Below are 15,000 nucleotides of genomic sequence, written 5' to 3' on the forward strand. Positions count from 1 at the left end.
CCTATCAACAGTTTTGAGCAGCTGTGCATTAATTTTGCCAATGAGAACCTGCAGCAGTTCTTTGTGAGGCATGTGTTCAAACTGGAGCAGGAGCAATACAACCTGGAACACATCAACTGGCAACACATCGAGTTCACAGACAACCAGGATGCCCTGGACATGATCGCTATCAAACCCATGAACATCATCAGCCTCATAGATGAGGAGAGCAAGTTTCCCAAGGTATTGATGATAGTATAACCTCGAGGTAGAGGAGGATAGGGGGTGGCGAGAGAGGGACGAGAAACATTATCGCTATCAAACCCTTGATTATCATAAACCTCATAGACGAGGAGAGCAATTTCCCCAATGTAACTGCATTATAGATAAATACGGTACATAGACAGATGTAGGATCTTAATTTGATCATCCTGTTGCAGGAAACTTTCCTTCAATGAAGGAAATGTCAAATTTGTAGTGTATTTGAGTTTTAAAAAGGCTTCTGAAGTTTGTAATTTCCACTTAGAAATTTCAGACCTGATTGCACATGGCCACCCGAGTGGCGCAGTGGTCTAAGGCACTGCATCGCAGTGCTAGCTGTTCCACTAGAGATTCTGGGTTCGTGACCGGGAGACCCATGGGGAATCGTCCGGGTTAGGGGAGGGTTTGGCCGGCAGGGATGTCCTTGTCCCATCGCACACTAGCGACTCCGGTGGCGGGCCGGACACAGTGAACGCTGATTCCGTTGCCAGGTGTACGGTGTTTCCTCTGACACATTGGTGCGGCTGGCTTCCGGGTTGGATGTGCATTGTGTCAAGAAGCAGTGCGGCTTGGTTGGGTTGTGTTTCGGAGGACGCGTGGCTCTCGACCTTCGCCTCTCCTGAGTCCGTATGGGAGTTGCAGCAATGAGACAAGACTGTAACTACCAATTGGGGAGAAGTAAAATAATTTTAAAAATATACAAATAAAAAAATAGATTATAATCCCCATAATAATTCACATTTCCTGTTGATGCAGGACTATTTTCCTGCTGTAGCAAACTGGGTCAAATTAAGATGCTACATCTGAAGTTCCCTAAGGTAGAAAGAAGAGGAGAGAGGGAGACATGGATACAGCAAATATCTAAGCAAATATTTGTGTAAACCTACTCTGTCAGTTCCCAGGGCACTTAGTTAGATCATATCTCCCTAACTCATCCCTCTCATCCACTCCCCCCCCCCCCCCGTCTCAGGGTACAGACACCACTATGTTGAATAAGTTGAACTCTCAGCATAAGTTGAACACCAACTACATTCCTCCTAAGAACAATCATGAGACCCAGTTTGGCCTCCAGCACTTTGCTGGGGTGGTTTACTACGAGACACGAGGTACGTGACAACATTATGGCAACATGATTATCACACACTGACTGACTGATTATCATATACAACATGATGACCAAAATCATCAACTCTCGGAGGACATTGGAAATGGATAAAATGCTTATTTAATGTTAAAACCAACATGCTTTGGTTTTGTAATGACCTCCCTCAATGAAAAAGTCACTGTAAAGAGTACTTCTCAGGACTAATAGAGGATAGGACACACTAGACCCAATGTCCTAATAACCAATAGCCTTATAAATAACCAATAACCAAGAGCCTTATCAATAACCAAGAGCCTTATCAATAACCAATAACCAATATCTGTATCAATAACCAAGAGCCTTGTCAATAACCAATAACCAATATCTGTATTAATAACCAATAACCAATAGCCGTATCAATAACCAAGAGCCTTATCAATAACCAATTTGTATTTTTTTATTTTTTTATTTGACCTTTATTTAACCAGGTAGGCTAGTTGAGAACAAGTTCTCATTTACAACTGCGACCCGGAAAGGATAAAGCAAAGCAGTGCAACAGAAACAACACAGAGTTACACATGGAATAAACAAGCGTACAGTCAATAACAAAATAGAAAAAATAAAGTCTATATACAGTGTGTGCAAAAGGCATGAGGAGGTAAGGCAATAAATAGGCCATAGTAGCAAAGTAATTACAATTTAGCAGATTAACACTGGAGTGATAGATAAGCAGATGATGATGAGCAGATGATGGTGTGTAAGTAGAGATACTGGTGTGCAAAAGAGCAGCAAAGTACATAAAACAATATGGGGATGAGGTAGGTAGATTGGGTGGGCTAGTTACAGATGGACTATGTACAACTGCAGCGATCGGTTAGCTGCTCAGATAGCTGAGGTTTAAAGTTAGTGAGGGAAATGTAAGTCTCCAGCTTCAGCGATTTTTGCAATTTGTTCCAGTCACTGGCAGCAGAGAACTGGAAGGCTTTGGGGATGACCAGTGAGATATACCTGCTGGAGCGCGTGCTACGGGTGGGTGTTGTTATCGTGACCAGTGAGCTGAGATAAGGCGGAGCTTTACCTAGCATAGACTTATAGATGACCTGGAGCCAGTGGGTCTGGCGATGAATATGTAGCGAGGGCCAGCCGACTAGAGCATACAGGTCGCAGTGGTGGGTGGTATAAGGCGTTTTGGTAACAAAACGGATGGCACCAATAACCAATATCCCTATCAATAACCAATAACTAATAGCCTTATCAATAACCAAGAGCCTTATCAATAACCAATAACTAATAGACTTATCAATAACCAACAACCAAAAGTCTTATCCATTACCAATAACTAATAGCCTTATCAATAACCAATAGCCAAGAGCCTTATCAATAACCAATAACTAATAGCCCTATCAATAACCAATAACCAATAGCCCTATCAATAACCAATAACTAATAGACTTATCAATAACCAACAACCAAAAGTCTTATCCATTACCAATAACTAATAGCCTTATCAATAACCAATAGCCAAGAGCCTTATCAATAACCAATAACTAATAGCCCTATCAATAACCAATAACCAATAGCCCTATCAATAACCAATAACTAATAGCCTTATCAATAACCAATATCCAAGAGCCTTATCAATAACCAATAACCAAGAGCCTTATCAATAACCAATAACCAATAGCCCTATCAATAACCAATAACTAATAGCCTTATCAATAACCAATAACTAATAGCCTCATCAATAACCAATAACCAATAGCCCTATCAATAACCAATAACCAATAGCCCTATCAATAACCAATAACTAATAGCCTTATCAATAACCAATAACCAATAGCCTTATCAATAACCAATAACTAATAGCCCTATCCATAACCAATAACTAATAGCCTTATCAATAACCAATAACTAATAGCCTTATCAATAACCAATAACCAAGAGCCTTATCAATAACCAATAAGTAATAGCCTTATCAATAACCAATAACTAATAGCCTTATCAATAACCAATAACTAATAGCTTTATCAATAACCAATAACCAATAGCCTTATCAATAATAGGTTTCTTGGAGAAGAACAGAGACACCCTGCACGGTGACATCATCCAGCTGGTTCACTCCTCCAGGAACAAGTTCATCAAGCAGATCTTCCAGGCCGATGTTGCCATGGTAATGCACCCTCCGTCAACCAAGCAACCCTTCGCCCTAGCAACCACACAGTCACTCAACCAACCACTCCTCGCTACACCTTGATGATATCACAGATCACTCATTACCTGTTGGCTAGTTTCTCTGAGTGGTCATCATGAAGCGTTCCAGACAGACGGCTGTGTCTGTTCTGGTTGTCTCATGGTTTGCATCCCAAATGGCACTCTATTCCCTTATAGTGCACATAGGGCTCTGGTCAGAAGTTAAATATGGAATAGGGTTTTCTCTGCATGGCATGTTGCTTGCACTCTTCTTCTCCATCTGTCTCTTCAGTAATGTGTGGCAAGATGCTAACATTACTCTGTCTTTCCTCTGTCTGTGTGTTTGTATCTGCGTGTCTGTGTGTGTATCTGCGTGTCTGTGTGTGTGTGTGTTTGTATCTGTGTGTGTGTTTGTATCTTAGTATGTGTTTGTATCTGCGTGTCCTGTGTTTGTATCTGTGTGTGTGTTTGTATCTGCGTGTCTGTGTGTCTGTGTGTGTTTGTATCTGTGTGTGTGTTTGTATCTGAGTGTCTGTGTGTGTGTTTGTATCTGCGTGCCTGTGTGTGTGTCTGTGTGTGTTTGTATCTGTGTGTGTGTCTGTGTGTCTGTGTGTGTGTTTGTATCTGCTTGTCTGTGTGTGTGTCTGTGTGTGTTTGTATCTGTGTGTCTGTGTATGTTTGTATCTGCGTGTCTGTGTGTGTGTCTGTGTGTCTGTGTGTCTGTGTGTGTGTTTGTATCTGCTTGTCTGTGTGTGTTTGTATCTGTGTGTCTGTGTGTCTGTGTGTCTGTGTGTGTTTGTATCTGCTTGTCTGTGTGTGTTTGTATCTGTGTGTCTGTGTGTCTGTGTGTCTGTGTGTGTTTGTATCTGTGTGTCTGTGTGTGTGTTTGTGTCTGAGTGTCTGTGTATCATACGTGCATGCACACACATTTATGTCTGCCTTGGTCTCTGGTTGGCTTCTTGCCAGGTGATAATATGGGCCAACCTGACACTCCTCTGAAGGTAAAAGAAGAAAAGAGGAGGAATAATCTCCCCCTCCTCCCTCCCTCCACTCCTCCCCACCTCCCTCCCTCCCTCCACTCCTCCCCACCTCCCTCCCTCCACTCCTCCCCACCTCCCTCCCTCCACTCCTCCCCACCTCCCTCCCTCCCTCCACTCCTCCCCACCTCCCTCCCTCCCTCCCTCCACTCCTCCCCACCTCCCTCCCTCCCTGCCTCCATCCGCTGGCTGTGTATAGCAGACATATCGTCCATCGTTCAGTGGAGCCCAGGTTGCAACTCTCTCTCTCTCCGTCCATAAACTTGGTGGCCATGTTTTGGGGACATCCCTTCCTGTCTACTTCCTGGTTCTCTCTCACCTCTGCAAAGATGGTGGATAATGAAGATGTCGCATATTCGCCATTTACCATTGACAAAAATGGTCAAGGTTCTTGTCTGTATAAGTGGGAGTCCCCTCTCTTGCATGAGCTTGCTTTCCCGACAAATTGAGGTTGTTCTGAGGGCAAAAGGGGGGTGCATCTCAATATTAGGAAGGTATCCTTAATGTTTTGTACACTCAGTGTATTTAGACATTGAGTTTTAAAGAACAATAGCTTTGATGGAACTGTTGTTGGCATTACTTTAAAACAGTTCTAACCTTGACACAGTTTTTTTTACAATGACGTGTAGAACATTTTAAACACTGTGAAAATATATCTGTCACAATATGAGCTACATTGAGCCAGGTTTCCTGTAGAGGGAATTAACAGGAACTTAACAGAGCGAAAGAGAGAGTGGAAAAAGAAGAGTGAGAGAGAGAGGAAAAGGGATAGAATCCATTGTTACTAACCCATGTTGATGTGTGTCTGTACGTGTTTGTGTGTGTGTGTGTGGTTATAGGGGGCGGAGACCAGGAAGCGCTCTCCCACTCTGAGCAGTCAGTTCAAGCGTTCTCTGGAACAGCTGATGAGGACTCTGAGTGTGTGTCAGCCCTTCTTCGTACGCTGCATTAAACCCAATGAGAACAAGAAACCCATGGTGAGCATGTGTGTGTCTGCGTGTGTTTATGTGTGTGTGTGTTTTTGTGTAAAAATGTAATTGTTGTATGTGCGTCTGTCTCTGTGTGTCTGTCTGTTATCTCTCCCAGCTGTTTGACAGGGAGCTCTGTGTTCGTCAGCTGAGGTATTCAGGCATGATGGAGACCATTCGTATACGCAGAGCTGGTTATCCAATCAGATACACCTTTGTTGAGTTTGTGGACCGCTACAGAGTCCTCATGCCAGGAGTCAAACCTGCATACAAACAGGTACGTGACTGTTAGAGTTTAGATGTGCCAGTCATACTAAAAGCCTTCTATGGGGGGCTCATCTGGGTAAAGTCATGTAGTCCAAAAAATAAAAGGTGATGGATGGTATCTCCCAAACTGACGGCAAAAACAACGTTTTTTCAATGCATGGTGCTCTTATTTATTTAAAAAGACAACGTGTTTTGATTTTGATCAGTCTTCGACAAAGCTTGCCTTGTCAGTGACTGTTGTCAATGGTTACTTACTTGCCCACTGATGTCCGATCTCGGTGTGTGTGTGTGTGTGTGTGTGTGTGTGTGTGTGTGTGTGTGTGTGTGTGTGTATATATATATATATATATATATATATATAGGAGGACCTGAGGGGAACTTGTCAGCGTATAGTGGAAGTTGTTCTGGGCAGAGATGATGATTGGCAGATGGGAAAGACCAAGATCTTCCTCAAGGTAACTAACTCCTGGGCTGAGTCCCAAATTGCATCTTATTAGGGTGCCTGGTCTCTGTGTGGGCGGCAGGTAGCCTAGCGGTTAAGACCGTTGGACCAGTAAACGAAAGATCGCTGGTTCGAATTCTCGCGCCAACTAGGTGAAAAATCTGCTGATGTGCCCTTGAGCAAGGCTTCCTCCTATAAATTGCTCTGGATAAGAACATGTGCTAAATGACAAAAATATTAAAATAAAACATGTAAATGGTCAAAAGTAGTGCACTATATAGGGAAAAGGGTTCAATTTGGGAGAAGCTCTACATTTTTGGATAGGGTTTTGTAATCTGAAATATGCAAGTTGTCTACAATACCCTGTCTTAGTAACAGGGAGAGAAATTTGCTATGCAGTGGAACTCAACCACAGTTGTGCCTCTGTTGACAGAAAAATGGGGACAGCACTAGGAGTGGGGTCAGTGGTCAGTGGTGGGCTGGTTGCCACGGTGATGGTTATCATAGCTGAGGTCGTTATCAGAGTGACCAGCTGGTCAGACAGGAAGTAAAACAGGAGTAAAATCAGTGAAGTGAAGCCAGGTCAGCGAGGGCAGTGCCCACACTTCCCTACAGGAAACAGACAGATCAGAGGAGGACAGGAAATGGACAGATGTGAGGGATGTCATGAAAATAAACCAGAAGGTCTTTAGAATGTCTGTTTTGAATCTATTGATGATCACATCTGGTTGTGTGTGTGTGTGTGTGTGTGTGTGTGTGTGTGTGTGTGTGTGTGTGTGTGTGTGTGTGTGTGTGTGTGTGTGTGTGTGTGTGTGTGTGTGTGTGTGTGTGTGTGTGTGTGTGTGTGTGTGTCTGCACGTGTGTGTGTGTTTATTAAGGACCACCATGACATGCTGTTGGAGATCGAGAGAGACAAGGCCATCACGGACAAGGTCATCCTTATCCAGAAGGTTGTACGAGGCTACAAGGACAGGTGAGGCCGTAGTCATAACAACCCGGTGAGACTGTAGTCCTAACAACCAGTTTAGACTGTTGGCAAAGCAACTAGTTGAGACAAGTCATAGTAACGAGCTTTTAGTTAACAATCGAGTCACTTGGTCTCAACAGGTCCAACTTCCTGAAGATGAGGAAGTCAGCAATGATGATCCAGAAGACGTGGCGAGGATACCACTGTCGCAAGAACTATGGAGCTGTGAGTTTTAAAAACTTGATCACTTGAACTGTTCCTTGTATCATTAATCAAATTACAATTTCTCCTCCATGTCCTCTCCTCCTCCCCCTCCTCCCCTCCTTCTCCTCCCCTCCCCTCCTCCTCCTAGATGCGGGCAGGTTTCGCCAGACTGCAGGCGTTGTACCGCTCCAGGCGGCTGTACGTAATGTACCACGTGGCCAGACAGAGGGTGATGGGTCTGCAGGCCAGGTGTAGAGGCTGTATGGTCAGAAGGGCCTTCAGACACCACCTATGGGCCGTCATCACCATCCAGGCTCACACACGGGGCATGATCGCACGACGCCTCTACAAGAGGCTGAAGGGAGAGGTGAGAAAGAGACAGACACACGCAGTGCAGACTGAAAGAAAGCCTCAGTCCCTCTCACTCTCTCATCCTAACCCTATCTCTCATTCTCTCGCACACTCTTTTTCTCGTTCTCTCTACCTCACTCCCTCTGTTTCCTCCCTCTCTCTCTCAGTATCGGAGGAGGTTGGAGGCAGAGAAGCTGTGTCTGGCTGAGGAGGAGAAACTGAGGAACCAGATGAGCGCTAAGAAGGCCAAGGTCTGGAACACACACACATACGGGCGTCATGCACCTCAAAGTGCGTGAGGATGGCTAGGGATGGTCCATAGGGGGGCCAGGCCCTGCAATCCAGAGCCATAATCATTATACTTAATTCTATGTAAAGAAATATTTTAATTTTTCTGCATATCTAAGCATACATCTTGAGCTGTCTGTATCCTCCTGACTGGTGGTTCTGAATTTAAAGAAACTAAATATGCTTCTCTACATCTTTGCTAAAATCTGGGTAAAATATTGAGCACATTTAGTTATTGCTCGATTTTCTAAAGTCTACCAATCTTGCCAGCAGGCATGCCAGCTAAGATACTTAGACAAGCTAGCTACTCTAACTTGATAGCCTGAAATGGCTTCATTATAAAATTACTAGCTGGCTAGTAGTATTACAGAAAAACAACAATTGTTTTTAGGACAAATCTGAGGGGGCACGCACACACACACACACACACACACACCTATTAACACCCAGTCTTCTGTAGGTAGAGGCAGAGCGTAACCACCAGGAGAGACTGGCCCAGCTAGTGAAGGAGGACACGGAGAGGGAGAAGAGAGAGGGGGAGGAGGTACGGAAGAAGAAGGAGATGGTGGAGCAGATGGAGAAAGCCAGACATGACCCGGTGAACGACTCTGACATGGTGGATAAGATGTTCGGCTTTCTGGGAACAACAAACTCCTTCCCTGGCCAGGAGGGAGCACCACCAGCTGGGTTTGCGGTGAGAAGGTCGCCACCTGGTGGACAGACAGACACTGCTACAGTTAACACAATCTGCTCTGGGCTACGTTCAAATCGTTCACTGAGTGTCTTTGTGTGTGTGTCTGTGTGTGTGCATAACTGCGTGTGTTTGCGCGTACATGCATCTGTTTGTAGGACTTGGAGCGTGCCCAGAAGGAGCTTGAGGAGGAGGATTTAGACGATGTTCTTCCTCTCCCTGAGGATGAGGAGGATGACCTGTCAGAGTATAAGTTTGCCAAGTTCGCTGCCACCTATTTCCAGGGCACCACCACACACACCTATGTCCGACGGCCGCTCAAACAACCTCTGCTGTTCCATGACGACGAGGGCGACCAGCTGGTAGGTCACATGACCTCTCAACTCTGACCCCTGACCTCTAACCCCAGTAGAGCATGGGTGTTTGTCAGACTGTCCTTTGAGGCAGACTCCTTCTACCCAACTGTACTTTTTATAATTACAGCAACAACACTGTTTAGGGTTGAAAAATTCCAGTAACTTTTCCCTACTTTCCTCAGTTGTCCAGAAATCCAGATAGGAAGATTCCTGGAATCAGGAGGGAATAAGCAGGAAATCCAGAATCTTCCAACCAGGATGTATAGAAAACCAGGGAAATTTGGGAAAGTAACGCAAAGGTTGCAACCCTAACACTGTTGGTTTCTCTCCCCCCAGGCGGCGTTGGCGGTGTGGATTACGGTGTTGAGGTTCATGGGAGATCTCCCGGAGCCCAAGTACCACACGGCCATCACGGACGGCTCGGAGAAGATTCCTGTGATGACCAAGATTTATGAGACGTTGGGCAAAAAAACCTACAAGAGAGAACTACAGGCCCTGCAGGGGGAGGGAGAGGTGAGAGGAGGGGGAGGGGAAAGAGAGAACTACAGGCCCTGCAGGGGGAGGGAGAGGTGAGAGGAGGGGGAGGGGAAAGAGAGAACTACAGGCCCTGCAGGGGGAGGGAGAGGTGAGAGGAGGGGGAGGGGAAAGAGAGAACTACAGGCCCTGCAGGGGGAGGGAGAGGTGAGAGGAGGGGGAGGGGAAAGAGAGAACTACAGGCCCTGCAGGGGGAGGGAGAGGTGAGAGGAGGGGGAGGGGAAAGAGAGAACTACAGGCCCTGCAGGGGGAGGGAGAGGTGAGAGGAGGGGGAGGGGAAAGAGAGAACTACAGGCCCTGCAGGGGGAGGGAGAGGTGAGAGGAGGGGGAGGGGAAAGAGAGAACTACAGGTCCTGCAGGGGGAGGGAGAGGTGAGAGGAGGGGGAGGGGAAAGAGAGAACTACAGGCCCTGCAGGGGGAGGGAGAGGTGAGAGGAGGGGGAGGGGAAAGAGAGAACTACAGGCCCTGCAGGGGGAGGGAGAGGTGAGAGGAGGGGGAGGGGAAAGAGAGAACTACAGGCCCTGCAGGGGGAGGGAGAGGTGAGAGGAGGGGGAGGGGAAAGAGAGAACTACAGGCCCTGCAGGGGGAGGGAGAGGTGAGAGGAGGGGGAGGGGAAAGAGAGAACTACAGGTCCTGCAGGGGGAGAGGGAGGAGGGGGGAGGGGAGAGAGAGAACTACAGGCCCTGCAGGGGGAGGGAGAGGTGAGAGGAGGGGGAGGGGAAAGAGAGAACTACAGGCCCTGCAGGGGGAGGGAGAGGTGAGAGGAGGGGGAGGGGAAAGAGAGAACTACAGGTCCTGCAGGGGGAGGGAGAGGTGAGAGGAGGGGGAGGGGAAAGAGAGAACTACAGGCCCTGCAGGGGGAGGGAGAGGTGAGAGGAGGGGGAGGGGAAAGAGAGAACTACAGGCCCTGCAGGGGGAGGGAGAGGGGAGAGGAGGGGGAGGGGAAAGAGAGAACTACAGGCCCTGCAGGGGGAGGGAGAGGTGAGAGGAGGGGGAGGGGAAAGAGAGAACTACAGGTCCTGCAGGGGGAGAGGGAGGAGGGGGGAGGGGAGAGAGAGAACTACAGGCCCTGCAGGGGAAGGAGAGATGAGAGGAGGGATGGGAGAGAGAGAAAACTACAAGCCCTGCAGGAGGAGGGGGAGGGAGGGAGGGAGGGAGGGAGGGAGGGAGGGAGGGGAAAGAGAGAGAGAACTACAAGCCCTGCAGGGGGAAAGAGAGGTGAGAGGAGGGGGAGGGGAGAGAGAAAACTACAAGCCCTGCAGGGGGAAGGAAAGGTGAGAAGAGGGAGGGAGGGAAGGAGGGAGGGAGGGAGGGAGGGGGGAGAGAGAGAGAAAACTACAAGCCCTGCAGGGGGAAGGAGAGGTGAGAAGAGAGGGAGGGGAGAGAGAGAGAACTACAAGCCTTGCAGGTGGAGGGGGATGTGAGAGGAGCAGTGGGAGGTCAGAGGAAATGTTTTGCTGTGCTGTGAGGAAAAATGTTCTTACTACGACTGTGATATGTGGTTGTCTTACCTAGCTATCCTAAGATTAATGCACTAACAGTAAGTCGCTCTGAATAAGAGCATCTGCTAAATGATTAAAAGAAGAAGAGGGGGAAGTAATTGAAAGTAACACTTAGCTATAATCTCATTAGGTTAGATGATAACTGAGTTACACCCGCATGGTCTGAATTATCCGTAGTGTTGCTCTGGGTAGTACAGTACAGTCGTGCTTCCTCGAAGACGTTTCCTATCTGATTTATAAGCTGTGTCCTGCTGTAACCCCTCCCCTAAAGACCCCCCATTCAGACAGCAACAAGAAGAACAGTGTCCGACACAAACTAGTGTCCCTCACCCTGAAGAAGAAGTCCAAGATCACTGATGAGGTAAGAGAGAGGAGGTGTTGGAGTTTAAAGCATTCTAGAAATGATGACATTGCCCTTAGTGTCTGGGCACTTTGCCTGCGTCCCAAATGGCACCCTATTCCCTATATAGTAAATAACTTTTGACCAGAGCCCTATGCTCCATGGTAAAAAGTAGTGCACTATATAGGGATAGGGTGCCATTTGGGACACAAAGAGTATGTAGATCAGATAGAATGTCCAGTGTTGATGATGTGTTTTCTGACAGGTGGCGAAGCACCTGAACGACGGAGAGATTAGTCTCCATGGCAACAGCATGTTGGAGGACCGGCCCACCTCTAACCTGGAGAAACTCCACTTCATCATCGGCAACGGAATACTACGACCTGCTCTGAGGTAGACACACACACACCCATACACACCCACACGCATGCTCGCACACACACACACACTCTCTGAGTGCTGTGCTGTGTGTGTACTCTGTAGGGATGAGATCTACTGCCAGATCTGTAAGCAGCTGAACCAGAACCCGTCTAAGAGCAGTCACGCCCGCGGCTGGATCCTCATCTCTCTGTGTGTCGGCTGCTTCGCTCCCTCTGAGAAGTTTGTCAAGGTCAGTCAGAATACACATACTACTATAAACTCTCTGCCTGCATCCCAAATGACACCCTATTCCCTATTTATAATCCACTGTTTTGACCAGGGCCTACAGAGCCATTTGGGACTTAGACATTGTTAGACTCTATACGTTCTCTATAATTACATCACTTCCTCTATAAATGCATCACATCCTGTCTCCTCCAGTACCTGCGTAACTACATCCATGGTGGTCCTCCTGGCTACGCCCCCTACTGCGAGGAGAGACTCAGACGCACGTTTGTTAACGGCACCAGAACACAGCCCCCGTCCTGGCTGGAGTTACAGGTACACAGACACACAAACACACACACACACACACACACACACACACACACACACACACACACACACACACACACACACACACACACACACACATCCCTTACTTCTCTTTTTCTCTCCTCTCCTCTTTCCACCTCTCTCCTCCCCGTCTCTCTCTCTCCCTCTCTCCTCATCTTTCTTCTCTCCCAGGCCACTAAGTCTAAGAAGCCCATCATGTTGCCAGTAACCTTTATGGACGGCACCACTAAGACGTTGTTGACAGACTCAGCTACTAATGCCATGGAGCTGTGTAACGCCCTGGCAGACAAGATCAGCCTCAGAGATCGCTTTGGATTCTCTCTCTACATCGCCCTGTTTGACAAGGTAATACACACACACAGACACACACACACACGTGCAGTATTCCAGTATGAGCTAACTGTATGTGTGTGTCTACCTCAAGGTCTCCTCCCTAGGCAGTGGAAAGGACCATGTGATGGACGCGGTGTCCCAGTGTGAGCAGTATGCCAAGGAGCAGGGTGCCCAGGAGAGAAACGCCCCCTGGAGACTGTTCTACAGGAAGGAGATATTCACGCCCTGGCACAACCCTGCAGACGATGCTGTGGCCACCAACCTCATCTACCAACAGACTGTACGGGGGGTAAAGTTTGGAGAGTACCGCTGTGACAGGGTGAGTTTTACACTTACACCAAATGACCTCTCAGTTACAAGGTGGCACTGTTTTTATGGTTCTCTGAGGCTGATAGGAACAACCTCTTCTTGCTCTTTTCCAGGATGAGATGACTATGTTGACAATGGGTCAGACCCTAACCCTAATCTCTCTGTCCCTGTCTCTGTCTCTGTCTCTGTCTCTGTCTCTGTCTCTGTCTCTTAATTCAATTCAATTTCATTCAAATGGCATTATTGGCATGATTAACATATGTTTACATTGTCAAAGCAAATGGAATAGACAATAAACAAAAGGAAAATAAAGAAGGGAAACATCTCTCTCTCTCTCTCTCTCTCTCTCTCTCTCTCTCTCTCCCTCTCTTTCTCTCTCTCTCTCTTTCTCTCTCTCTCTCTCTCTCTCTCTCTCTCTCTTTCTCTCTTTCTCTCTTTCTCTCTCTCCAGGATGACCTAGCAGAGTTAGCCAGTCAGCAGTATTATGTGGACTACGGTTCTGAGATCCTGACAGAGCGTCTGCTGAGCCTGATCCCATCCTACATCCCCGACCGAGAGGTCAGCTCCTCCCGGAGCGTGGAGAAATGGGCCCACGTCATCATGGCTGCCCACAAAAAGGTACTGCTGGCTGGGGAACGGTTGGGCAGGCTCCCTTCTAGAGACTGGCTCTCTCTGGATGCACTGGTTCTGATGTTTTATCTAGTAAACTACCAAACCTTTAAGAAGAAGGTTTTACTTTCAGTTATTTTGATTGTAATATGGGATTGTCTTACCTAGTATGTAAGTCACAAAGGATGTGTCCCTAATGGCACCATATTTCCTACATAGGGCAGTACTTTTTACCAGAGCCCTATGGAACCTGATCAAAGGTAGTGCACTATATAGGGAATAGGAGACCATTTGCGACAACTGAACTGTGCGTGTCTCCCCCCCTCTCTGTCATCTCCACCCCAGGGCATCTACACCCAGCAGAGGTTTGACCCCCAGAAGGTGAAGGAGGAAGTGGTGGACTTCGCTCGCTACAAATGGCCGCTCCTCTTCTCACGCTTCTATGAGGCATTCAAGCTCTCAGGTACGTTACTCTACCTGCTGTAATGTACCTGCTGTACCTGCTCGACCAACCAGCTTCTTTAATATCTTTCAGTCAGTCTGTTTGGTGCTGTACCTCGTCATATCTCGGAGAAATCATTCTTAACTTGCGGAGGTTGTTCCTGTAAACCTGGTATACATGTGATCTAGGCTTAGTCCTAATTTCCTAACTCCTCACAAATTGTGCACTTGCACCCTACCTGTCATGGATTTACAAGCATTGGATTGGTGTACTCATTCGCTGTAGGGAGTTTCCACCATTGTTAAACCCATGACAGGGAGTGTGAAAGTACACACTTTGGGAGAAGGACGGAGAATCGGGACACAGCCCTAGTCATGTGTCCATACTCTGATTCCGCCCCTCTCGCCACCATGCAGGTCCAAGTCTGCCTAAGAATGATGTCATTGTGGCGGTGAACTGGACAGGGGTCTACTTTGTAGACGAACAGGAGCAGGTGTTGCTAGAACTCTCTTTCCCAGAGATCACTGCAGTCTCCAGCAGCAGGTGAGGCATGATGGGATTTGGAATCCATCCTAACACTGTTGCCTTCTCGACCATAAACATAACGGCAACTCTCTGTTTCTTTTTCTTATATCCTCTTTTCTCCTGAGCTACTAATTTCAAGAAGCCTACTTACTATGTTGCCTGTAATAATAATACCTTTAATTTGTAGAATTAGTTAGCCATCCTCCTTACTTGGGCTAGCTACACTGTTTTGTTGGTGGACACCTCAACCCCCAATGGTTAGCTGACCTGTTAGGGAATACATATGGGCTCGATTTTTCGAGCTAACGACTGTGTTCTTGTCTCTCTCTCCCTTCTTCTGAGACTTCTTGCTAGCTACACCGCACAGCGCATTTTTTCTTCCTCT

At 47.3% G+C, this 15,000-nt stretch overlaps 1 protein-coding gene across 1 annotated transcript in view; it reads left to right on the forward strand.

Annotated features, from left to right (window-relative positions):
* Window positions 1–15,000, forward strand: part of LOC115206246 (unconventional myosin-VIIa) — a 31,069-nt gene that overhangs the window by 8,918 nt on the left and 7,151 nt on the right. The window contains exons 12-33 of the mRNA XM_029772976.1: window positions 12–222; window positions 1,211–1,346; window positions 3,388–3,494; window positions 5,391–5,528; window positions 5,638–5,796; window positions 6,149–6,241; window positions 7,107–7,201; window positions 7,336–7,420; window positions 7,548–7,766; window positions 7,918–8,001; window positions 8,499–8,732; window positions 8,888–9,091; window positions 9,422–9,598; window positions 11,393–11,482; window positions 11,727–11,854; window positions 11,945–12,071; window positions 12,263–12,382; window positions 12,569–12,742; window positions 12,822–13,049; window positions 13,490–13,657; window positions 13,994–14,111; window positions 14,507–14,633. Coding sequence (XP_029628836.1) covers window positions 12–222; window positions 1,211–1,346; window positions 3,388–3,494; window positions 5,391–5,528; window positions 5,638–5,796; window positions 6,149–6,241; window positions 7,107–7,201; window positions 7,336–7,420; window positions 7,548–7,766; window positions 7,918–8,001; window positions 8,499–8,732; window positions 8,888–9,091; window positions 9,422–9,598; window positions 11,393–11,482; window positions 11,727–11,854; window positions 11,945–12,071; window positions 12,263–12,382; window positions 12,569–12,742; window positions 12,822–13,049; window positions 13,490–13,657; window positions 13,994–14,111; window positions 14,507–14,633 — 3,222 coding nt within the window. The remainder of the gene's footprint in view (window positions 1–11; window positions 223–1,210; window positions 1,347–3,387; window positions 3,495–5,390; window positions 5,529–5,637; window positions 5,797–6,148; window positions 6,242–7,106; window positions 7,202–7,335; window positions 7,421–7,547; window positions 7,767–7,917; window positions 8,002–8,498; window positions 8,733–8,887; window positions 9,092–9,421; window positions 9,599–11,392; window positions 11,483–11,726; window positions 11,855–11,944; window positions 12,072–12,262; window positions 12,383–12,568; window positions 12,743–12,821; window positions 13,050–13,489; window positions 13,658–13,993; window positions 14,112–14,506; window positions 14,634–15,000) is intronic.

Source organism: Salmo trutta, chromosome 13, assembly GCF_901001165.1.
Source record: "Salmo trutta chromosome 13, fSalTru1.1, whole genome shotgun sequence".
Classification (NCBI taxonomy): Eukaryota; Metazoa; Chordata; class Actinopteri; order Salmoniformes; family Salmonidae; genus Salmo; species Salmo trutta.